Genomic DNA, 26,236 nt, shown 5'->3' on the forward strand with positions numbered 1-26,236 from the left:
CATGATTATCTCACTAGATTTTGAAAAGGCATTTGACAAAATTCAACAACCCTTCATGATAAAGGTCTTTGAGAGAACAGGGTTAACAGGAACCTACTTTAACATAATGAAAGCAATATATAATAAACAAACAGCCAAGATCAAACTAAATGGACAGAAACTCAACATGATTCCTCTAAAATTAGGAACAAGACACTTGTATCCACGCTCTCCATATCTCTTCAATATTGTATTTGAAGTTCTAGCTGGAGCAATAAAACAACAAAAGGAGATCAAGTGGACACAAATTGGAAAAGAGGAAGTCAAACTTTCACTATTTACAGATGATATGATACTTTATGTAAGAAACAAAAAAGTTCTACCAGGGAACTCTTACAGCTTAAAACACCTTCAGTAAAGTGGCAGGATACAAGAGTGTCTGTGCTACTGATCAGGAAGAAGTCTTCTGTATTAATTTGTTCGAGGATACTTCCTACTTTCTCTTCTAAGAGGTTCAGTGTGGCTGTGTTTATGTTGAGGTCTTTGATCCATTTAGACTTAAGTTTTGTGCGTGGCAATAGATATGGATCTATCTGCATTTTTCTACATGCCAGCATCCAGTTATGCTTTCTTTTTTCCATTGTATAATTTTAGCTTCTTTGTGAAACATCAGGTGTTCATAGGTGTGTGGGTACATATCAGGTTTTTCAATTGGTTTCCATTGGTCTACCTGTCTATTTTTCTGCCAATACCATGCTGTTTTTCCAGACTATAACTCTATAATAGAGCTTGAAGTCAGGGATGGTAATGCCTCTGGAAGTTCCTTTATTGTATTGGGTTGTTTTGGCTACCCTGGGTCTTTTGTTTTTCCAAATAGATTTGAATATTGGTCTTTCAAGATCTGTGAAGAATTGTCCTGGGATTTTGATGGGGATTGCATTGAATTTGTAGATGCTTTGAGCACAATTGCCATTTTTACTATGTTAATCCTACCTATCCAATAGCATGCGGAATCTTTCCATTTTCTGGTATCTTCTTTCATTTCTTTCTTCAAAGACTCAAAGTTCTTTAGTTATAGGTCTTTCACTTGCTTGGTTAGTGACACTGAGACTGACTATTAATACATGGGACCTCCTGAAACTGAGAAGTTTCTGTAAGGCAAAGGACAGTCAACAGGACAAAATGGTTGGTCACAGAATCAGAAAAGATATTCACCCACCCCACAACTGACAGTGGGCTGATCTCCAAAATATATGAAGAACTCAAGAAGCTAGTCAGCAAAACATCAAATAAACTAAATAGAGAATTCTCAATAGGGGAGTCTAAAATGGCTGATAGACACTTAAGAAAGTGCTCAACATCCTTAGCCATCAGGGAAATGCAAATGAAAACAACTCTGAGACACCATCTTGCTCCTGGCAGAATAGCTAAAATCAAAAACACCAATGACAGTTTATGCTGGAGAGGATGTGGTGAAAGGGGAACACTCCTCCACAGCTGGTGGGAGTGCAAACTTGTACAGCCACTTTGCAAATCAGTATGGGGGTTCCTTAGGAAAATAGGGATCAGTCTACCACAAGATGAAGCAATTCCACTCTTAGGCATATACCCAAAAGATGCACATCCATGCCACAAGGGCATCCATTCAACTATGTTCATGGCAGCATTATTTGTAATAGCCACAAACTGGAAGCAACCTAGATTCCCCTCAACTGAATAATGGATAAAGAAAATGTGGTACATTTACACCATAGAGTACTACTCAGCAGAAAACAAAAACAAAAACAAACAAAAAACAATGGAATCTTCAAATTCGCAGGCAAATGGATTGAGCTTGAAGAAACCATACTGAGTGAGATAACCCAATCACAAAAAGACAAACATGGTATGTACTCAATCTCAAGTGGATATTAGACATAGAGCAAATGATTACCAGCCTACAATCAACAAACCCAGAGAAGCTAGGAAACAAGGAGGACCCTAAGAGAGAAGTACATGGTCCCCCAGAGAAGGGGAAAGGAACAAGATTTCCTGAGGTAATTGGGAGCATGGGGTTGGGGAAAGAGAGTTAAGAGAAAGAGAAGGGGAGAAGAAGAGGGAAGAGGAGAATATAAGGGAGCAGGAAGATTGAGTCAGGGGAAGAATAGAGGAGCAAGAAAAGAGATACCATAATAGAGGCAGCTATTTTAGGTTTAAAGAGAAATCTGGCACTATGAAAAGTCCAGAGATCTACAAGGAAAACTCCAACTAACAATCTAAGCAATAGTGGAGAAGCTACCTTAAATATCCTTCCCCTATAATGAGATTGATGACTACCTTATATGCCATCCTAGAGCCTTCATCGAGTAACTGTTGGAAGCAGAAGCTGACACCCACAGCTAAACACTGTACTGAGCTCCTGGAATCTAGTTGCAGGGAGGGAGGAGTTATGAGCAAAGGTACCAAGACCAGGCTGGAGAAACCCATAGAAATTACTGAGCTGAACAAGGAGGAGCTCATGGACCCCAGACAGATATTTGGAAACCAGCCTAGGATTGATGCTGTCCCCATGAATGTGGGTGTCAGTTAGGGGACCTGGGCAATCTATGGGGCCTCTGGTAGTTGATCAGTTTTTATCCCTAGTATATGAATGGACTTTGGGAGCTCATTCCACATAGAGGGTAACTCACTTGGCCTAGACACATGGGGGAGGGCCTAAGCCCTGCTCTAAATGATATGGCAAAGTTTGAAGATCCCCATGGAAGGCCTCACCTTCCCTGGGTAGCATAATGAGAATGGGATAGGGGTCAGTGGGGTCCAAGGGAAGAGGAGAGGGAGTGGGAACTGGGATGGACATGTAAAACTATCTTGTTTCTAATTTAAATAAAAAATTCAAAAAAAGAATACATAAGTATGTCACTGTATTGTAATGATAGATTTTTTCAGTCAGATTTTAAAGACTTGTGTAGTCATGGTATACTGGTCATTGATTTCAACTTTTTCTCGTCTTTCCTACCAGATGGCATGCTTTCTTTACTATTTTCCTTTTTCTTCTCATTTGTTCCATTTAAGTTTAATTTTTATCATTTTAGTTTCTTTTTAGTGCACATTTTATAACCATTCCATTATTTTTGTTGAGTAAATGGAAGCATGACATTAAATAAAACTTTATTTTTTTATCTGAAAGTCCCATGCGTTCATGCAATATATATTAGTCGTATCGACCCACCATCATCTCTCTCAAATTTCCCCTAGTGCCCCATCCCATCTCCTTCCCAGATTCAGGTCCTCTTTCGCTTTAGTTAAGGATAAACCCATTAGTTCATTCAATATTGCCAATATGCACATGCTGTTTAGACATCCACTGGGGGATGAACACCCTTCCAGTGTCCACATCTACAAGGAACAATGATCCTCCCTCAGCATCCATCACCCACCAAAGGGGTATTTTTATGCACCATAGGGGCCCTTTCTTCACCCACGCTGGAATTTTGATGGGTTTGTTTCCCTACCCACAGGACACTCAACGTGGGTCTGGTGGACACCTAGGAAAAAGATGGGGGGCAGGGGACAGACGCCAAGACAAGAGTATGATCAAGGTGAAACTTTTATTCATTCCAAAGGGATTTATATAGGGGAAAGGAGGAGGGGAAGGAATGGGGGATGTGCTGTAGCTGCAATGAACCTGGCAGAGTGAATGTCAGTGGGATGGGTAGGGCATCCTGTGTCCTCTGGTAACCTAATTGAAGACTCTAACTTTATCTTTCACATTCCACCTTCTATTGTTTAAGCCTACGCCCTAGGTAAGCCGCAGGTCTGTTTCTAGAATTTGGTAGGTAGCAGAGTGGTCCTGAGTCACATACTTTCTGTGAGGCAGCTGTACCTGGTTGATGGCTGGAGGTTCCTGACAGGTTTGATATTGTGCTAATAACCACATGCAGCAGCCATGTCATGTCAAGAAGGCAGCATTTCATTGGTCTTCTCCCACTCGCCGATTCTTAAAAATCTTTCTGTGTTCTTGTCTGTGAAGTTGCCTGAGCCTCTGCTGGAAGGAAGTTGATAAAGTTGACCATACCACATATGAGCGCTCAGAGTTATTTATATTCAGTACTTTGACCGGTTATGTCTCTGCACTGATCACTGCCCATTACAAAAAGAAACTTTTATGACCAAAGTTGAGAGCAACACAAATCTGTAAGTACAAGCATCAATGATGATAACGCTATTTGACAGCGTGATTATTTAGCAAAACAGTAGCTGCTACCTCCACCCAAGATCTGTGATATCCGCACTCATAGTGTTTTGGTTTATAGAAACAAGGTTTATAGAAACAAGCATTCTACCAGTGGAGCAGGCCTCAAACCCAGTCAGAAAGTGGGTGGTTGCCCCCACAGCCATCACACTTCTATTATACCAGTGTGCACAGCTTACCAGCAGGTCATTACTGTAGCATAGGGCTCGAACTGTGTAGGAACACTGTCTTTTCTCCCCTTACAGTTTGTACATCACCTTTCCGCATTATGTGAGCTAGCCAGCATGGAGAGCATTTTCTGGCCAATTAAGACTGGTGTCTCTATGTCCTTCATCCAAGTGTTAACTGGCTTTAGCAATAAGGTCTTATCACCTAGTTATGGTGAGAGTAATGGCAATAGCCTGTGTTGTTTTGGGGTGCCTCTTCAAACTCCTTGATGAATAACTCATAGAGAGATACACTTAACATCCATGTTCATTGAGGCTCAATTCATAATTGGGAATTGGAATCAACCAATATATCTACTAATGAATTCATAAGGAAAATTTGCTACATATACACAATGGCACACTACCCAGCTATGAAGAAAAAATAAAATTTGCAATTTGAATGGAACTGGTAAATACTAAACTGAGTGAGATCACTCAGGATCAGAAAGATAAACATCATATGTCTTTTTCATGAGCAGATTCTATCGTTGAATCTTTTGTTCTGTATGTGTAACCTGAATTACATGTGAAAGCTGGGAAAATAGAAGTAGGCCATTGGAGGTGGACACCTTAAAGGAGGAAAAAATAAAATTCAGGTAAAATGATACCTAGGTAGGGGATACTGAGGGTGGGAATGTTCAAGCAAGAAGGTGGTGGGGAATGGGGAAATAAGGTGCTGGTGGCAAAGGCTTAAAGATATCTATCATACATATAGCTGTACATCTATATGCAATTATAAGAAATAACATAGAGATATCCCCATGTACTGTTTAGGGAGTTTCCTCCAAAGATAACCTTTCAAAATTATTATCACAACTGTTTTACTGACAGTTGCACAGTCAACATACAAAACACTTATACAATTTCTAGGTCCTCCTACTTTCCCCACTTACAGCCATGTGCAATTTTTTCATGCTTTCATCCTCAATCCTCTTCTTCAATCCTAGTCACCATGCCCTTCCCCACTTATGTAATCTTCTAATTTAAGAATGTGCTATGAATGGAGTCATATAGTATGTAAGCTTTAGAGTGTTGACTGTTTTCACATTTAAAACTATTCTCTGAATATTTTATCAGGTTGTTTATATCAACATTTCATCCTGTTTTAAACCATTTGCACATTGTTCAATTTCCATGACTTTTTAGGTCTTCTGAAGTTTGTGTTGTTGTTGAATTCTAACTTTAAATCATGGAGTTATTCCATTTTTTATACTTATTGAGTTTGCTATGTTGCCAATTTTAGAGAAGGTTTCATGTGGCACTAAGAAGGTGTATTCTTTTATGTTCTATAGATGTCTGCTAGACCCAATTGGGTCATAACTTCTACTAGTTCCTTTGTTTCTGTTACATTTCTTTCTGGTGGTCCTGTCTAGTGGTGAGAGTGGGGTGTTGAAGTCTCCCACTATAAGTGTGTGAGGTTTTATGTGTTATTTGAGTTTTAGTAATGCTTCTTTTACAAATGTGGATGTCTTTGTATTTGGGACATAGATGTTCAGAATTGAGACTTTATCTTGATGGATTTTTCTTGTGATGACTATGAAATGACCTCCTTCATTTCTTTTGATTGATTCTAGTTTGTTAGATATTAGTTGTTCCACATCTTGACCTTCCTCCTCAATATGTTTTCATGACAGCAATAAAATATATTTGATTCTTTGAACTTGAAGCATAAGATAATATTCTAGGAAAATAACCACATCTTTATTTCTTGATTGATAGTGTTTTAAATTGCTGCCATTTTTCCTGTTTGAAACTAAGATTACTGGAACATCTTTGAGTGTATCCAAACATATCCTAGTATTCAGTACATATTTACAGCAGTATAGTCAGTATACATTTATGATAATAATGCTACATTATAATCCTGTATTTTGCATATATTATTTCCTATATCCCTTGTGTGGAATGGATAATTTCCAAGCAGTTGTTCCTCTTTCTTATTCTCTTAACAATTTTAATTACATGGTAACATGTGAGAGAAAATTAATAGAAAGCAAAACCATAGTAGTATAATTTAGATGAAATAGAAAATAATGGAAGATTAGACAAAAATCAGATTAGGGCAAGAAACATCTTGGTGAAAAAAAAAGACCTGGAATTTCCCCAAAGTGATAAAGAATAGCTAAAATGTAATCATTCTACTCACTCATTCCCATTCTTTCTTCATTCTTATCTTCAATTTGCAAAAGCATTCAACTGATGCAAATCATATAATTTTAAGTGATATTTTGAAATGTGTGGAATTATTGAGGACCAGTCTAATAAATGGTGAGAAATTGTCTCAGGAAACATTTGAGGGAAAAGACTAGTTCAAAGCAGTATTTGGAAGATGGGAAAACAGAGAATGTGATGAAGGCAAAGAGAGAAATAGAGAGTATGGACATTGTGCTTACACAAGTGTGAGGAATAACTGATAACCACCATGGAGTACATCAGTGTCCCCCATAGCCTTGACTTGCATGCACTAACAAACACTGACCTCTGACAGCTAGGCTGCTTACCAAGAACCAGCAGAAATAAGCCTAGTCCCAGTGGAGTAGACCCATAAGTCTGTCAAGAGGATGCTTCTTAGACTCTCCTTCTGCATATGAGCTTCCTCAGGCCCTGCTTCAGGTCTTTGTTTCTCAAACTGTAGATGAAAGGGTTTAGCATAGATGTCAAAACTGTGTAGACAACTGTTGCTATATGGTCCTTGACAGTGTAAGTAGACACTGGCTGTAAATACACATAGAAGATGCTTCCATAAAAGAGGGTTACCACGGTGAGGTGGGAGCCACAGGTGGAAAAGGCTTTGCGTTTCCCAGCAGCAGAAGGGATCTTTAGAACCGTAAGAAGGATTCTTATGTAGGAGAAGGCGATGCATAGAAATGGGGTCACCAAAACAAGAGCTCCTTCTGTCACTATCACAATCTCATTGACAAATGTAGAGGAGCAGGATAATTTCATCAGAGGACTGAGGTCACAGATGAAGTGGTGAATAACGTTGGAGTCACAAAAAGTAAGAAGATTCAGCAAAAGTGTGTGCAGAAGTGAGTGAAGGTGAGGAAGACAGCAAGAGATGGTGACCAGAAGGACACATCGATGGTGGCTCATGATGGTGACGTAATGGAAGGGGTTGCAGATGGCCACATAGCGGTCAAAGGCCATGACTGCCAGAAGACAGCTATCACTGTTGCCCAAGGCATAGAGAAAATACATCTGTGTCAGACACCCAGCATAGGAAATTATCTTTTTTTCTGACAGAAAATTCACCAGCATCTTGGGGACAATTGTAGTAGTGAAGCAAATGTCAGTGAAAGACAGAAAACTCAAGAAAAAATACATGGGAGTCTGGAGACGGGAGTCAGAGTGGATGGCCAGAATGATGAGCAGGTTCCCAGCTATGGTGACCAGGTAAACGGTGAGGAAGAGGATAAAGAGTGGCTTTTGGTCCTCGGGCCGAGAGGAAAGTCCCACCAGGATGAATTCAGAGACACTGATGGTTTGGTTAACTCTTTCCATTGATGTTGATCCAGTTAGACACAAGAAGCTGTTATTTAACACATACAGTGATCCAAATCATGAGAACTCAGCAAGTTTTTATTCCATGTTCCTAGGATATGAAGATGAGAATTCAATGGTTCTTTTTATAATACTGTGGCTTTTGCTTTCTCTAAAACCTGTGTTGTAAATCACATGAAGATCAAAGTAGACAGACAGAAAACCAAAAACCAGATTTGGGTTTCCATTGGATCTTGGGAGTTACTAATTCAAAAATGTTTAGAACCACAAAGATTAAAGGAAAGAAGTGTGAGGCTCCAAGGAATGGCCAGGAGGGTGGGCAGCCTCTTCCAGCTCACCTCCACATCCAAAGTCTTTGCTTTCAGCTTTCTCCAGGAGCTGACAGTCTGTGTATCTGCAATTGGTTCCAAATCTGTCTCTCAACCAGTATTCAACTTCATTCTTCTCCTCTGGCTGAAGCTGGATAAGAAGAGACAGGAAATGAAGACAGAGCTAATAGCTGCTCAAAGGGGCAATACATCTTCCTTCTCTGACCTCAACACCTCATTTCCCCCCTAATCTCTGGCTCCCATCATGATGCTACTTTCTCAGCTCTCATCTCAAAAGACAGAGCTGTCCTGACTCTGGAGGCAAAGGCAAAAGTCCAATTAGAGTCTTGTGGTTTCAACTTTGCTAAACCTGGTTCTGGGTTCCTTCTGAGGATGACAGTTGTGCGATGACCTCTAAAGGAAATTTGTTCTGTGATTGCTCTAAGTAGAGAAAATTTGAGTCATAGTTACCAGAGCTAACTCCACAGGGATGGGATCCCTGAGGCTTCCGTCAAATGTTGGAGCTAATCTCAGACTGCTTTAACTTGATTTCAGTGTCTCAGGGGTATGCCTTTGAGCAATTATTATTAGGGGTGTAGATGCATGTGGACGAATATTTTTATGTTGGGGGAATTTACTTATTTTTATTAATCCTCTGAGAATTTCCTACAGTGTATTTTGATCAACACCAGCCCCCACTTCTCCCATATCAACTCTCTGCTTAGCTGTTTTAACTGCTGTGTGTTTTGTTTCTCTGATTTCCAGTTCTCTGCTGATGCCCGGAGTGGACTGTCCTTTCGTATTTTTATTGACCATTCGTGTATCGTCTCTGGTGAAGTGTCCGCTTAGGTCTTCAGCTCAGTGTTTTATCACCCCTCACCTGGACTCCCGTACGCCTTCGTGCCATGTGTGCCCTGTTGCCCCCCCCACTTCACCACCACTCCTTGTTTTCTGTCACCCTCTGACTATTCTCTTTGTAGTTTCATCGCCTGTACTCACGCTCAATTCCACTTGCATCCACACATGTGGAGTTCATAGGCTAGGATTCACATGAGAGTCAGAATGCACAATTTTGGGCTTTCTGCATGTGGTTACTTAGTGCAATGCTCTCCGGATTGTGATGGCTACTCTTGGTTGTCAACTTGACTGCATCTGGAATTAACTGAAACCCAAATGGCTGGGCACCTGTGAGATTTTTTTTTCATAAATCATTTGAAGTGGAAAGAGTCACTTTCTTTGAGATGGGTAGATATGTGAGGAGCCGCCCTCGCTATCGCTATTGCCGTTAGAAGATGGCGCTGACATCTGCTGTCAGTTGGAGTTAACCGTTAGAAGATGGCGCTGACATCTGCTGTCAGTTGGAGTTAACCGTTTAAGCTGTGCCTCTCCCGTGGCGTCATCTGGGGTGATGTGCAAACCACCAATCCCGGCTCTACACGTCTCGCTCGGAGCTCCTAGGCTTATATAAGGGGCTGGGTTTCTTAGCTTGGGGTCTCCCTCTAAGAAGCTGATCATCTATCTCTCAAGATGCATTAAAGCTTTACTGCAGAAGGATCCGAGTGTTCTGCGTCGTTCTTGCTGGCGAGACGGTAGCGCGGGACATCTGGTGCCGAAACCCGGGAACTCTTCAACATCGCCGGTGCCGCGGGAGACCCCTCGGAAGACGGGGCGGATTCAGAACTGCAGGGACGTAAGTTCAGAGAGGTATGCTTTATCCTGAACACCCCCTTTCTCGACTTTGGCCTTAGTTTGTCATCACCGTGGGACGGGTCAGTGGAGGCTTTGGTGCTAGTCCTGTTTGTCCTTCTCCTTCATCGTGGCTGGTGCTGACAGAACGGTGCTGTCAGTCTGGTGCTGTCAGTCTGGTGCTGTCAGTCTGGTGCTGTCAGTCTGGTGCTGTCAGTCTGGTGCTGTCAGTCTGGTAACGGAGTTGAGCGCCGTTTTTAGATAAGCCGCCAGCGCGATGGGGTTGTCACAGTCAGTGGTTACTGCCCTACAGACTGTGCTAAAACAAAGAGATCTTAAAATTGCACCACGAACACTTCAAAATTTTGTGAAGGAGGTAGATAGAGTGGCACCATGGTATGCTTGTTCCGGGTCCCTCACTGTGGCCTCATGGAACAAGCTAGGTAAAGAATTAGACAGGAAGCATGCAGAAGGAGATCTCCACTTAGGTACCAAAGCCATTTGGAAGCTAGTTAAAAACTGCTTGGAGGATGAGGCCTGTCACCCTGCTATAATAGAAAGTCAGGGAACCTTAGAGGAAGTTCAGGATAGCATGTCAGAAACTGAACGGAGTGAGAGAATGGGAGCTCGCAAAAGGAAAGACATGTCTAAGAAAAAAGGCCCTCCCCGAGAAGTTAAGAAAGGGGGAGAGAGAGAAGGGAGTGATCATTCACCCCCTAACAAATCTAAGAAAAAGAAAAAGCCAGAATCTAGTCTATACCCAACAGTAGAGCTAGAAGCCTTGGAGCTAGATAATTCTGATTCTGACACTCTGTATTCTAGCGAAGAAGGTGGTCTAGAGGAGGAGGTGGCACGGTATGAGGAAGAAAGATATCACCCTGATAGACACCGGCCACAGAAAACAAAAATGAATGTGAGGCCACCGCCTATAAATCCGGCGGGCTCACGCCCCTCAGCGCCTCCGCAGTATGAGCTTCGGCTGAATACTGGTACTGACTCCTTTTTACCTTTAGAGGAACGGAGAAAAATACAAATGGCTTTTCCAGTATTCGAGAATGCGGAAGGCGGAAGAGTACATACCCCTGTAGATTACAATCAAATCAAAGAATTGGCCGAATCCGTTCGTAATTATGGGGTCAATGCTAACTTTACCACATTACAGGTGGAAAGGCTTGCTAATTTTGCCATGACTCCCACTGACTGGCAGACGACAGTGAAAGCAGTGCTTCCCAACATGGGACAATACATGGAATGGAAGGCTCTCTGGTATGATGCAGCCCAGGCACAAGCTAGAGTTAATGCCACGGCTGAAGATGAGAATCAGAGGCAGTGGACATTTGAAATGCTGACAGGTCAGGGTCAACATGCCCTTTATCAAACCAACTACATCTGGGGTGTCTATGGTCAGGTGTCGGCCGCCGCTATTAAAGCATGGAAGGCCCTCACAAAAAGGGGAGAGTCCAGTGGACACCTTACAAAGATTGTCCAAGGACCCCAAGAGCCATTTTCAGACTTTGTGGCCAGAATGACAGAGGCCGCCAGTCGCATCTTTGGTGATTCAGAACAAGCTATGCCCCTGATTGAGCAACTTGTCTATGAACAAGCAACCCAGGAATGTCGAGCGGCTATCGCCCCTCGCAAAAGCAAAGGTTTACAAGATTGGCTCAGAGTGTGCAGGGAGCTGGGGGGACCCCTAACCAATGCAGGACTAGCTGCCGCCATTTTACAAACGCACAGGCGTGGAGATTTATCTAATCGAAAAGCTTGTTTTAATTGTGGGAGAATGGGGCACCTTAAGAAAGATTGTCAAGCCCCTGAAAGAACAAGAGAATCGAAGCTTTGCCATCGTTGTGGTAAAGGTTATCATAGGGCTAGCGAATGCAGGTCAGTCCGGGATGTAAAAGGGAGGCTTCTGCCCCCTATTGAAGAACCCAAGGTACCCCAATCAAAAAACGGGTCACGGGGCCCATGGTCCCAGGGCCCTCAGAAATATGGGAACCAATTTCAGAAAAGCAATCAAGAGGAAGTAGAGGCTTCCGAGGAACCCCCGGAATGGACTTGCGTGCCGCCTCCGACTTCTTACTCATGCCCCAAATGAATGTTCAACCGGTCCCAGTCCATTCCCCTGGACCTTTGCCCCCTGCCACCATTGGGCTTATTCTGGGCCGTGGCTCCTTAACTTTACAGGGACTCATTATATATCCTGGGATTGTTGACCCGTATCATAAAGAGGAGATTCAAGTTCTCTGTTCTAGCCCTCGGGGTGTATTTTCTATAAAGCAGGGAGATAGAATTGCACAACTGGTGTTGCTGCCCTCCCTCGGGGATGGAGAAACCTACACTTTACAAAAAAGGGCTATGGGATCTTCTGGAAGTGATTCAGCCTATCTGGCTATACCCCTAAATGAGAGACCTACAATAAAATTGTTAATTAATGGAAAAGAATTTGAAGGGATAATGGATACGGGAGCAGACAAAAGCATTATTTCACTCCATTGGTGGCCAAAGTCTTGGCCCACTGTTGTTTCATCTCATTCTCTACAAGGTCTTGGATACCAGTCCTCTCCTGCCATCAGTGCCTCAGCCTTAACCTGGCGGAATGCTGAGGGCAAACAGGGATGTTTTACCCCCTATGTGTTGCCACTCCCTGTAAATTTATGGGGACGGGATGTGTTACAAGCCATGGGCATGACCCTAACTAATGAATACTCCCCCAGGCATCAGCCATTATGGCAAAGATGGGGTATACAAATGGTAGAGGCTTGGGTAGGCAAGAACAAGGCAGAATAAAACCCATTACGCAACACGGAAATTGGGGTAGAAAAGGACTGGGTTTTATTTAGGGGCCGTTGAGGCTTCACGACCCATACCATGGAAAACAGAGGAGCCGTTATGGGTCTCTCAATGGCCTCTATCCTCTGAAAAATTAGAGGCTGTCACAAGATTAGTGCAAGAACAGGAACGGCTGGGGCATCTAGAGCCTTCTACCTCCCCATGGAATACACCAATTTTTGTTATTAAGAAGAAATCTGGGAAGTGGAGATTACTCCACGACCTGCGGGCCATTAACAATCAGATGCATCTTTTTGGCCCTGTTCAAAGAGGACTTCCTTTGCTTTCTGCACTTCCTCAAGATTGGAAGCTTATTATTATAGATATTAAGGATTGTTTCTTCTCTATTCCACTTTACCCACAGGATAGACCAAGGTTTGCCTTCACTATCCCTTCTCTTAATCATATGGAACCAGACAAGAGATTTCAGTGGAAGGTACTGCCGCAAGGCATGGCCAATAGCCCAACAATATGTCAGCTGTATGTGCAGGAGGCTTTGGAGCCAATTAGGAAGCAATTTACATCTTTAATCGTTATCCATTATATGGACGATATTCTTATTTGTCACAAAGAGTTAGATGTTTTACAAAAGGCTTTTCCCATGCTGGTGGCTGAATTAAAACAGTGGGGATTAGAGATTGCCTCAGAAAAGGTTCAAATTGCAGATACAGGCCTCTTTTTGGGCTCAATGATTACTCCCAAAAATATAGTTCCTCAGAAAATAGAAATTCGCAAAGACCACTTACAAACATTAAATGATTTTCAGAAACTTCTGGGAGATATAAATTGGTTGAGGCCCTTTTTAAAAATTCCATCTGCTGATCTAAAACCCCTCTTCGATCTCCTGGAGGGTGAGCCTCATATCTCCTCACCCAGAAAATTTACCCCTGCCGCCCACCGAGCCTTACAGATGGTGGAAGAGGCCTTACAGGAAGCACAATTACAACGTATTGAGGAGTCACTACCTTTTAATCTGTGTGTTTTTAAGACAGCTCAATTGCCAACTGCAGTCCTGTGGCAACATGGACCATTACTTTGGATTCATCCAAATGCTTCCCCTGCTAAGATTATTGACTGGTACCCTGATGCTGTTGCACAGCTCGCGCTCGCGGAATAAAAGCAGCTGTTACACATTTTGGCAGGGATCCTGATTCCTTGATTGTGCCTTATACTGCTGCACAAGTTCAGACCTTGGCAGCCACATCTAGTGATTGGGCAGTTTTAGTTACTTCCTTTTCAGGACAAATTGATAATCATTTTCCAAAGCATCCAATTTTACAGTTTGCCCTAAACCAGGCTATAGTGTTTCCACAAGTGACAGCTAAAGACCCACTCCCAGATGGGACTGTGGTGTACACTGATGGATCAAAAACTGGTATGGGAGCTTATGTGGTCAAGGATAGGGTTATATCTAAACAATATAATGAAACTTCACCTCAAGTTGTAGAATGTCTGATAGTACTGGAGGTTCTTGAGGCTTTTCCAGGACCCCTCAATATTGTATCAGATTCCTCTTATGTGGTTAATGCAGTTAATCTCCTTGAGATAGCTGGAATAATAAGATCCTCCAGCAGAGTTGCTAACATCTTTCAGAAGATACAAGCTGCCTTGTTAAATAGGAGATTTCCTGTTTTCATTACCCATGTCCGAGCACATTCTGGACTCCCAGGTCCCATGTCCTTAGGGAATGACTTAGCGGACAAGGCTACAAAGCTGGTGGCCGCTGCCTTGTCTACCCATGCACAAGCAGCAAAAGAATTCCATCAGCGCTTTCATGTGACGGCTGAGACCTTGCGCCGTCGTTTTGCTCTATCCAGGAAAGAGGCTAGGGAAATTGTTACTCAATGCCAGAATTGCTGCGAATTCTTACCTACTCCCCACATGGGAATAAACCCACGTGGCATTAGACCATTGCAGATGTGGCAGATGGATGTTACTCATATTCCCTCTTTTGGAAGGCTTCAATATGTTCATGTTTCTGTTGACACCTGTTCTGGCGTAATGTTCGCCACACCCCTAACAGGGGAAAAGGCCTCATATGTGATTCAACATTGCCTTGAGGCCTGGAGTGCTTGGGGAAAACCCAGAATTTTAAAAACAGACAATGGACCAGCATATACCTCTCAAAAATTCCGACAGTTTTGTCGGCAAATGGATGTTACCCACCTAACTGGCCTACCTTATAACCCTCAAGGACAGGGCATTGTGGAACGTGCCCATCGTACACTCAAATCATATCTGATTAAACAAAAGGGAGTATTGAGGATGTTCTACCCTCGGTACCAAGAGTTGCTGTATCCATGGCACTTTTTACCCTTAATTTCTTGAACTCTGATGCCCAAGGCCACACTGCGGCCGATCGCCACAGTTTAGAGCCTGATAGGCCAAAAGAAATGGTAAAATGGAAAGATGTCTTGACTGATCTCTGGAAAGGCCCGGATCCTATTCTTATAAGATCCAGGGGAGCTGTGTGTGTTTTTCCACAGGAGGAAGAAAACCCCCTGTGGATCCCTGAAAGACTCACTCGAAGAGCTCCTTCACAACTCCAGAATAAGAAGGATGGAGGCCAAGTGGGTGATGAAGACTCTCCTACTCGGGATGATGGTTCCTAGTATGATGGGAGAGTTACGGTGGGCCATCATGTCTACCTTCCCCTACCGATGCCAGTGATGCAGAATGCCCAGGTGTTCCCTAGATTTTTCACAACTAATAGAGAGTTGGGGCTTGCCTTTTGCCTTTAGATCCTCAGATACAGAGTTTTCAGGATGAGAGAACCTTGTCATTGGTAGGAAGCTTGTGCTTTACTGTGATTTCTTCATTAAAGGATAATTTTATTCATATGGATCCAGAAAGATCTAATGCTAATCCTTTTGAATTAATGGAAGCTGTACTGATCTTTCTCCTATGGCAATGATTGCTGGAGGATATAGTGAGAAGGGACAGATTACTTTTGATTGGAAAGGGGCATTAGGCAACAGTCTGAGTGAGGGACAGAGCTATGGATCATCTGATTGGTCCTCCTCCAATGTTAAGTATACCCCTTTTAAGAGAACTAATTATTCAGCTGCCCTTTATTTGGGTTGTGAGTAATGATACCTTAGGTAAGAATCAGAAAGAAATAAATTGCTCTGCTTAGAATTGTTTTTATGCATTATGCTGGGATGCTATTAAGCACCCTTTTGCTTTAGTAATGCGCATGCCTCGATTTGTTCCAGTTCCTGTTGAGACGCCAAGTAATTTGAGTTTGTTTAGGGAAAAGCGAGATTTTTGGGATCTCTGCTATTATTGTGGGCCTGATAGCCACCGCCGCGGTTACTGCTTCGGTTACCGCCTCGGCCCTTGCACTTTCTGCCACTGTGCAGACAACTCAAACCATTAATGAACTATAGGCCACTGTGACCATGACCCTAGATAAACAGGCCACTGCCAATTCTCAGATACAAGGAGGCCTGATGTTGGTAAACCAACAGATTAATTTGGTTCAGGAACAATTGGATATATTGTGGCAGATGGCCCAATTGGGATGTGAACAAAAGTTGCCTGGCCTTTGTGTCGCTTCAGTACAATATGAGAATTTTACAAGAGCAGCTAACCTGTCACAAGCTCTGTCTCAACATTTATTACAGAATTGGACTTTTGAGTTTGAGCAGACACTCCGTGAGTTGAGAATGGCGATCCTGCAAGTGAATTCGACGCATCTGGATCTTTCTCTGATGGAAGGCCTCTCCTCCTGGATTTCATCTGCATTTTCTTATTTTAAGGAATGGGTGGGGGTAGGATCATTTAGCCTAGTTCTCTGCTGTGGAATAGTGTTGATGCTTTGGATGGTGTGTAAGCTCAGAGCCCAAACAAAAGAGACAAAGTGGTGGTGGCACAAGCACTTGCTGCCTTAGAACACGGAGTCTCCCCTGACATTTGGTTAACCATGTTAAAGCAATAGGTCGCTGGCCTCCCAGCTCTTGCACCCCACGAGGCTAGTCTCATTGCACGGGATAGAGTGGGTAGGCTTCAGCAGCCCAAGGAGTTGCAAGGCTAAGCACTGCACAGGAGAGGTCTGCGGTATAACGACTTTCTCCTGGGAGATAAGTCATCTTGCATGAAGGTTCTATGTCATGATCTCCTTCCCCCAGAAAAACGACATCGGACTGGTCAGGGCTCTCTCTGGGGATAAGACCCTGGAGAGGAGCTTTGTACATGTTCCAAATTTGCACATGGGGATTTGACCTCTATCTCCACTCCAAAGTTGTGGGTGTCCTATTGCTTCAAAAATAAATGAATAGGGGAGATGTGAGGAGCCGCCCTCGCTATCGCTATTGCCGTTAGAAGATGGCGCTGACATCTGCTGTCAGTTGGAGTTAACCGTTAGAAGATGGCGCTGACATCTGCTGTCAGTTGGAGTTAACCGTTTAAGCTGTGCCTCTCCCGTGGCGTCATCTGGGGTGATGTGCAAACCACCAATCCCGGCTCTACACGTCTCGCTCGGAGCTCCTAGGCTTATATAAGGGGCTGGGTTTCTTAGCTTGGGGTCTCCCTCTAAGAAGCTGATCATCTATCTCTCAAGATGCATTAAAGCTTTACTGCAGAAGGATCCGAGTGTTCTGCGTCGTTCTTGCTGGCGAGACGGTAGCGCGGGACATAGATACACCTTTAAACTCCTCATACATTCTTCTGGCAGCCTATATAAAGATAAGGAAGAAAGGATCTCTCTCTCTCTCTCTGTCTCTCTCTGTCTCTCTCTCTCTCTCTCTCTCTCTGTCTCTGTCTCTGTCTCTCTGTCTCTCTCTCTGTCTCTCTCTGTCTCTCTCTGTCTCTGTCTCTCTCTCTCTCTCTCTCTCTCTCTCTCTCTCTGCCTGCCTGTTTGCCCTCATTCTCACTGTCAAGCCTATTCCTTCATTGGCCTTAAAGCCTGCTTCTTCAGGATTCTGGCCTATGCTGAAGACCAGACGAGCCATCCAGCCTTGTGGACTGAACAACTGCTGAATTCTTGGGCCTTCTGTTCATAGGCAGCCGTTGTTGAACTAGCTGGATGACAGTCTGCAAGCCTCCAGAGAGAGAGAGAGAGAGAGAGAGAGAGAGACAGAGACAGAGACAGAGACAGAGACAGAGAGACAGAGACAGAGAGACAGAGAGAGAGACAGAGAGACAGAGAGAGAGACAGAGAGAGAGGATTTGTTGTTTTCTATCTGCTTAGCTTAGCTTAGCAACCACACCTGAATGTACTAATATTTTAACTGTCATCTGTAGCCTGCTATTCAGACCATGGCCTGGCTAGATTTCCAGTCAAGCCAGCATTGGCTCTCCTGAAGCCACCAAATACAGTTTTAAAAAAGTCTCCATAGTTCTATTTAACAATAAAGACTCAGCAGTCAGATGTTGGGGTGAAAACCTGCTGGCTCAGAGAAGCCAAGAAGCAATGAGCTGACCTTGCTTTTTGGCTGGAAACCCAGCAAGAGAAACATCTCTCCATTTGTTCCAAATGAAAAAGACTGTGAATCTCTAAGTCCCTTCCTGCTCCTTCACATGCATCTCTCTATCCGTGTTCCTGTCTCCTCTGTCCTCTCTATGGCTAATTCCTGTACTAGCTGTTAGCTCTGTCCCCTGATCCAGGGCTAATTTTAAGTTTCACAGTGTGATCAAATGTCCTACAAGAGAGAATTATTCTATAAGTCCTGTCTCTCGAGAGAACCCTGACTAATACACATGTCTACCCATTTCTCTGCCAATTTCATAGTTTCATTTTTCCTTACATCTGAATGAGATTTCTTTATAATGTGTTGTCCTCTTCCCCTGCCCTCCCAACCAGGCCCCCAAGTCGTCACCCACCCAATATCCACTCTGATCCCCGGGGAGGAGACATTTTCATTATCCATTCATCTTAACTGATTTTATTTCATTGTTATTGTGAACATAGTGCAGCAATGAGCATGATGTGCCAGTATCATTATCTCTCTGGCAGGATACACAGCCCGACAGCTGTATACCACCCAGAAGTAGAAGTCATATGGTGGTTATATCTTTTGCCTTTTTGAGAAACCCCTATGCTAGTTTCCATAATAGTTGTAATATTAGTTACCCTCTTAACATTATCAACTTTCCCTCCTGCCCCACACACTCACTAGTATTTGGTGCTTCACCAGTATCTTTTGCAAAAAATAATTTAATTTTATGGAAGCATGGTTTACCAATTGCTGATTTTCTGGATTGTGTATTTAGCACTTTATCTAAAAGGCTATCTATCACTTACCTCTGATAATATAGTATTTCTGGAGCTGGAGAGATGGCTCAGTGGTTAAGAACACTGACTGCAGATAGATAGATAGATAGATAGATAGATAGATAGATAGATAGATAACACTGACTGCACTTCCAGAGGACCCAGGTTCAATTCCCAGCACCTAAATGCAGTTCACAACTGTCTACAACTCCAGTTCTAAGGGGATCTGCACCTTCGTTGGACCTCTGTGGACACTGAACATATATGGTACCCAGAGATGGTATACAGACATTCATGCAGCCAATACATCCATGCACATAAAACAAAAATAATAAATTTTTAAAAAAACATCCTGAGTGAGGTAACACAGACACAACATGTACTCACTCATAAGTGGATACTAGATGTAAAGCAAAGAATAACCAAATTACAATCCACAGCTCCAGAGAAGGTAGGTAACAAGGAGGGCCCTAAGCGGGACACATGGCTTACCCTAGGAAGGGGAAATAGATGAGATCTCCTGGGTAAACTGGGGGCAGGGGACAGTAGCGGAGCGAGGAGGAAGGATGAGAACATGAGGGAATGGATGGTTGAGTTGGGGGAGGGATGGAGTGGGAGAGCAGTGAAAGAGATATCTTGATAGAGGGAGCCATTATGGGGCTATGGAGAAACCTGGTGCTAGGGAAACTCCCAGGAATCCACGAGGATGACCCCAGCTAAGACTCCTAGCAATAGTGAACTGACCTTCCCCTGTATTCAGATTGATGACTACCAAAACCATCATCACAGGCCTTTCATTTAATAACTGATGGAAGCAGATGCAGAGATCTGTAGCCAAGCATTGGATGAGCTCCTGGACTTCAGCTGAATAGATGGAGGAGAAATTAAATGAGCAAAGGAGTCAATATCATGATGGGGAAACCCACAGAGATATCTGACCCAAGCTCATGGGAGTTCATGGACACTAAACCAACAACTGGGGAGACTGCATGGGACCTAACTAGGCCCTCCAAATGTAGGCAACAGTTGCATAGCTTGATCTGTTTGAGGGACCCCTAGCAGCCTTGTGCATGAGCTGGCTTTTTGGAACCTATTCCCTCTAGGGGGATGTCTTACTCAGCCTTGATGCAGGGGTTGGGGGCTTTGGTCCTTCCTCAACTTAATTTGCCAGGCTTTGTTGACTTTCCATGGGAGGCGTTGCCCTTTATGAGGAGAAGATGGGGAGAGGATTTGGGGGGAGGTGAAGGGAGAGTTCCAGGAGATGGAGGGGGAACTATGAATGGTATTTAAGATGAGCAAAAATTTTAAAATAAAAAATGAAAAAGGTAATATAGGTTTTCTGATAGTTTGTCTTCTGTGAGTTCTACAATTATGTATTTTACCCCTGGCCTGATCCACTCAACAGAGAAGTCAGGATTATTGGTGTGTATTTATACTCAGCAGTTTTGTTTTTAACAATGAGCCAGGTATGATGACATACATCTATAATCCCATGGCTCACGAGGCTGACACAGGAGCACTGTAAGTCCTGGGACAGCCTGGGCTATGCAGTAAGTTCTAGGCCAGCCTAAGATGCTAATGATAACCCATCTCAACAAACAATAGAAGACATGAAACTTCCAGACAAAAATGTAGGGAAACACATGCACATTTGTCTAGACAGACTTTCATTTTCCTTTCTCTTCTTTCATGTGATGTGTCTTGAATATATCCCTTCTCCTCCCCCAACTCCTCCCAGGTCCTTCCCACCTCCCTACCCACTCAGCTTCATGTTCCTCCTCTCTCTATCACTCAGAGAAAAAAACGACAAAAGATGAAAATCAAAATTAAGAAATAAAACCGATACAAGAAAATCACATAAACAATTAGATTGGACTAACATAAGTTTAAAGCTCACTATTCATCTAACTATATAGGTAGTGAAGAGGCATCTCAAAAATGGTTCTATCTATCTATCTCTGTGTCTATCTAGGAGTCTTCCATCTACATAACTATCTCTCTGCCCATGTGCCTATCTGTTTATCATGTATCAAATCAGAATATAAATGCATACTTCAATGGGAAATTGATAAAATGTAACAAAACATGATTTAAGTATTTAGTTTATACAAGGAGCTATATCACTGGCCATATGGCACATAAATCATTCAAACTAGATTTATAACAAAGAAAAATTAACTTAAAACTCTATGAGATTCTGCAACATAGTCAAACAGGAGGAGCTGATGCAATGCAGTGGCAGAATGTTTACACAGTGTGCCCTTGGTTCCATCACCAGCACCACAAAGAAATAAATGAAGAAAATTTAAAAATCTTGTAATACAAGTCTTGATGAGCATTTGGAACTGCCAAAACTCTCTTTTACTACAAATGGAAGAATAAATTGTTAAAATCTTCTGGGGTACCATTAATATTAGTTATTTTTCCCTGCCCAATATTTCACTCTTTTTTTGAGATTGTAATACAGTTGCAACATTTCTTCGCTCCATTTCCTCTCTCCTCTGACATAACTCTCCCTGCTTTCTTTTGAGTTCATATCCCTTTTTATTGTTATTTCATATATATAACTTGCTTGGTTTTCAGGACTGACTATTTGGAATTGCATAAGTAATTAGTGTGCTCTTCTGGGGAAGATTATTTCTCCTTCTCTAAGCTGGAAGCATAGATAACTACTCAGTTCTAGTGAAGTCATGAATATTGGAGGAGAATCTACAACCACTAATTTACTAACCCAGCAAATCCCTAAAAACAATGCATAAACATTTGTCCTTACACCTAAGGATAAGTGTAGTCATCAAGGAAACTTCTTTGGCAATCTATAAATAAAATAGAAATCCCTATTGACAGCCACAGTATGTTCCCTCTCCTTGGGGATTCAGAGACAATTAGTCCTTCTCCTCGCCAGTGGGAACTCTGTGGCATTCATACACGGTAAATATTCCCCTATGTGCCACCTCCAGGCTTTCCTGTTCAAATATTGTAACTTCAGAGATATATCCCCCCACATGCAAACCTTGGGTTTCCATTTCCACTATATGACATAAAGAGTGTGAATCTCTTAAAAGGTCTGGAGTGTGAAATTGTCTGAAAGGAACAGTGGTGGCTGCAGTGGTTGAAAACAGTTGGGTAAGTGTTCAATCAGATGACCACTGTTCAGGTGTGGGCTTTTCTGCTTACTCACTATGTCCTACTTAGACAAACAACTGAGTTCATGCAATTTATCATATTTCTCACTGTTCTTTGACTGGTTTTCTTGCCAGACTAAGGACTGTCACATGTCCTGGGCAGTTTATTCTTAGTCTCGTTGCTTCTACTCTTGATAGTTAATTACTTCTTCAGGTCTCAGATTTTATTTAAAATTTTCAAAATAATTTTCCTGAATTCAAAATACATACTCATAACATAAACTTTTAACATTATAAGCACAGTCATCCTTTCAATGCCAATCCTAGCTTCTGACTATATGTTTAACTGTTTTGTTTACTACCAGTGTCCCGTTATCCTAGAATCAAAGGGACTGTGTTCACTGGGACTTACCTAAGATATTTTGAATCCATGGGTATATCCAGCATTAGATAAACAATAAAAGTACAGAAAAAGTTACAAACATGGTACCCTAGACCTACAGTAGAGTGATTTTAAAGACTAGATCTAGGGCTGGGAAGGTATATGGCCAAGCAAGTGTGAGGACTTGAGTTTGATACCAAGAACCCATGCAAAACCAAACACTGTAGCATGCATCTGTAATTTTCACCACTGCTACTGAGATATGGGGGTAGAGACAAGAGAATCTCAGAAGTTCGCAGGCTAGCTTTTCCTGCCTCTTTATCTCCCCACCCCCAATATCCTCTACTCACCCCACTTGAGCCGCAACTGCCTTCTGTCCCCTCTAAATAGATGTGCACATCACCATAGCGGTGTTTATTTATCCCTTTGAGGATAAATACCTGTCTGACTTTATCTCATCCACTCCTCCAATAGTGATCTACTTGATAACCCCTAAACTTGAAGTTATCTGACAGTGGTGGTAGCATCTTCTTTTCTTTTCTTATGAATCTATTTGTTGAGTCCATGACAGCTCTGACCAAAACATTGTCCACATGAGAAAAGGAACCCAAGATAGCGGCTGACACACATAAGTATTCAGGGAACATGGAGTGACTACATGAGTCCTGATGGTCCCATTAGTGTTAGATTAGCAGCCAATTTAAGTACAAACTCTAAGTGAGAATTGTCAGGACTTTAACTTACCTGTGCTTTCTAGGAGACTCGGTTCCTTTTGAGCACATCTGTTGTTATTGTTTTAATAGAGAATGTTCTCCAAAGGCCTGTGTCTTATAGGCTTGGTGCAAGTTTAGTGTTGATGGTAGGTGGTGGAAAGTGGTAAGTGGGGCTCAGTCAGAAGCTCCAGCTCCCTCTTCAGAGGGGATTGTGAGGTCCTTGCCTCTTCCCTTTCCCATTTTTCATGTCATAGTCATAAACTGAGGTCCCAGCTATGAGTAAGTGAGGGTTTCTGCTCTACTATGTACTCCCTGAGATGGTGTGCTACTATGCCACAGACCTAGACACAAGGAACCTTGAACCAAAACCCCAACACTTGTCTTTAATTGGTTTCTCAGGTGTTTATTCTAGTGCTATTGGAGCTAATGTGGTACCCATGCTCATGACCAGCTCAGAGTCTTTTGAGGCATGAGGTTCTTTTGGGTCTCAGTGAAAGAATGCATACCTATAAACAGTCTAATGTCATCTTGATTTTGTATCTCTGTTCCCATCAAGGCAATATCTAAGAAAAATTCATAATGTACCATCTTCCATTCTATCTTTTAGTTCCACTGAATTATGAAAACAAAAAACCACAGCAGTGTTTCTGAATTTCTCCTCCTGGGCCTCTCTGAGCATCAAGAACAGCAACCTTTCCTCTTTGGTATCTTCTTTGTCATATACCTAGTCACTGTGGTAGGGAACATGCTCATTCTCCTGGCAATTGGCTCTCATCCACGCCTCCACACACCCATGTATTTCTTTCTGGCCAACTTCTCCCTCACTGACCTGTGTTTATCATCTACAACAGTCCCCAGGATGCTAGTGAACATCCAAGCTCACAGGCACACCATCCCTTACACTGGATGCCTGTCTCAGATCTATTTCTTCCTGTGGTTCATTGGACTTGATGTTTTCCTCCTGGCAGTGATGGCTTATGACAGGCTTGTGGCCATATGCTATCCCCTTCACTACACTTTGGTCATGAGTCCCAGATGCTGCATCCTGCTGGTAACCATATCCCTGTTCCTTGCCCATTCATACTCTCTAACACACATCATTCTCCTAGCTCAGTTATCCTTCTGCATGGACAACATCATTCCCCATTTCTTTTGTGAACTGCTTCCTCTGTTGAAGCTCTCTTGTTCTGACACTTATGCCAACCAGTGTGTGCTGCTCTACTGGGGAGGGGCATTAACTGTTTTGATTCCTTTGCTAATCATTGTTTCATATATTCGCATTGTGGTCACAATTGTGAGAATCCCATCATCAAGTGGAAAATGGAAGACCTTCTCCACCTGTGGATCCCATCTCTCAGCAGTTTTCCTGTTCTATGTGTCCGCAATTGGAGTGTACTTCATTCCATCTGCTACTGACTCCACCAGCAAGGACAGGATTGCAGCAGTGATGTATGCTGTGGTGACCCCCATGCTGAACCCATTCATCTATAGCCTGAGAAACAAAGATATAAAGAGTGCCTTGAGAAGATTCTTGAACAGAAGTACACTGCAATCTCCACAAGGTTAAAACATCCTTTTGAGAACTTTGGCGAAGTAAACTTATAGAATTGGCTTCATGCTGAAGTTAAAATCTTGGATCTTGTACTTGCTAACTTTACAAAGACAGACTTTAAAAAGTTCATTGAGAGACATTTTCTCATTTAATAAGAGGGGATAAAAGCATGATATCTATTGTAAATGTCTCTGAGAGGCGTGTGTATGCACATACATGTGTGTATTTGCTTGGTTTAATTCATTTGCTTAGATATTCATTATCATCAGCAATATTCAACATGTTCTCCTGAGGTCAACTTTTCTTCTTCTTTTTATTAAACATAACAACAGTAAAAACACCAGAGGCTCCTAGAGATTAAATTACCTGTCTGAAATCACAGAGATAATCAGTGGCAAAAACAATTGTTACAGTACACCTAAGTAATCATGAGATCTATGTGCTTCTCTCAATCATTGTCCTTTTTCTCTATTCCCTCACACTGCATGCATGCACTGGTCCAACCAACCATGTCTAAGTACTACCATGATTCTGTGACAGAGAAAGGCAAATGTGCAGCTTGTTTGGATATTCAAGTGTTCTCCAAGGGCACACCACTCTATGTTTCAGCGTAGGTCTCTAGTTAACTATGCCAAATAACTTATGAGTCAACCCATATGGTCAAGGACAAGAGTTTGTCTTTCCTCAGCATGATGCTAAAAGTCTTTGTAGATCTATTATAAACTATAACTCAACAATTTAGCCACTGGATCTCCCAGAGGAAACGTTAATAAAGGGTTGTGCCGATAACCTGTAGACAACTCAAGAGAAATTCTGCTCTTGCAATCCATTTTATGTTAATTCCATCTCTACACACTTGTCAGTGTCTTAAGATCTCACTGATGAGTTCAGACTATAAAATGGTATCTTAATGTCCTCCATCAACCTGCTCAAATAGGAAACAGTAAAACAGACAAAGATCATCTCTGTATAGGACTACTAATTTGCAACCTAAAAATGAGGACATGAAATGAAACTGATGCTTTCTTCCTTGAGCCCCGAGCATCCACACGAATACTTGTCTCTGAGAGAATAGTCACTGCAGTTCCTGAACCTGAAATTTATCTGTTGCAGCTTTCACACTTGGTAAATACATTGACCAATGAGGATGGTGATAGAACTGATGGCAGCTGTAACTTCTGATACTCTTTGTAATGTCAAATATTCTGGGCAATTCCCTATTTATCGCCCAAACAGCCTGTGGCATTTTTTTTTCAGGTGCCCTGAAGTGCTCTTGCAAAGTCATGAATTCCTATGAAACAAGCATTGATGTCTAAGTTCTGTTTAGCTTAAATTGTAGAAGAATCAAGGAAGCTATCTCTAGCATACGTTGTAAAGGAACTGAGGAAGCTATCTTTAGCCCCAAGAGCATAGACTTCATTGTATATGATAGAAAAAACCACAAATGAATATTCTAATACTTTACATTTAATCTGGTGGTAAGTGTAATTTTGGGGTTCTCTGT

The 26,236-nt window shown here is 42.4% G+C and overlaps 2 protein-coding genes and 1 long non-coding RNA gene across 4 annotated transcripts; 1 reads left to right on the forward strand and 2 right to left on the reverse strand.

Annotated features, from left to right (window-relative positions):
• Positions 1–3,557: 3,557 nt before the first annotated feature.
• LOC121136065 lies at positions 3,558–23,335 on the reverse strand. Of its 2 annotated transcripts, none has more exons than XR_005873175.1 (3): positions 23,212–23,335; positions 8,259–8,379; positions 3,558–4,000 (listed from the first exon to the last, which is right to left on the reverse strand). It is a non-coding gene; the product is annotated as an uncharacterized LOC121136065 (long non-coding RNA). The 2 variants fall into 2 exon arrangements; XR_005873174.1 differs by having other exon boundaries at positions 3,558–4,003.
• Positions 6,947–7,976, reverse strand: LOC101842548 (olfactory receptor 1L8). The gene has a single exon (XM_005082148.2). It carries the CDS (start codon positions 7,918–7,920, stop codon positions 6,988–6,990), a length of 933 nt encoding a protein of 310 aa, XP_005082205.1. The 5' UTR covers positions 7,921–7,976; the 3' UTR covers positions 6,947–6,987.
• A 464-nt stretch (positions 23,336–23,799) lies between the features above and the next one.
• On the forward strand, positions 23,800–24,747 carry LOC101831081 (olfactory receptor 1G1-like). The gene has a single exon (XM_005082103.1). It carries the CDS (start codon positions 23,800–23,802, stop codon positions 24,745–24,747), a length of 948 nt encoding a protein of 315 aa, XP_005082160.1.
• Positions 24,748–26,236: the final 1,489 nt, after the last annotated feature.

The sequence above is a fragment of the Mesocricetus auratus genome, unplaced genomic scaffold (assembly GCF_017639785.1).
Source record: "Mesocricetus auratus isolate SY011 unplaced genomic scaffold, BCM_Maur_2.0 Super-Scaffold_100047, whole genome shotgun sequence".
NCBI lineage: Eukaryota > Metazoa > Chordata > Mammalia > Rodentia > Cricetidae > Mesocricetus > Mesocricetus auratus.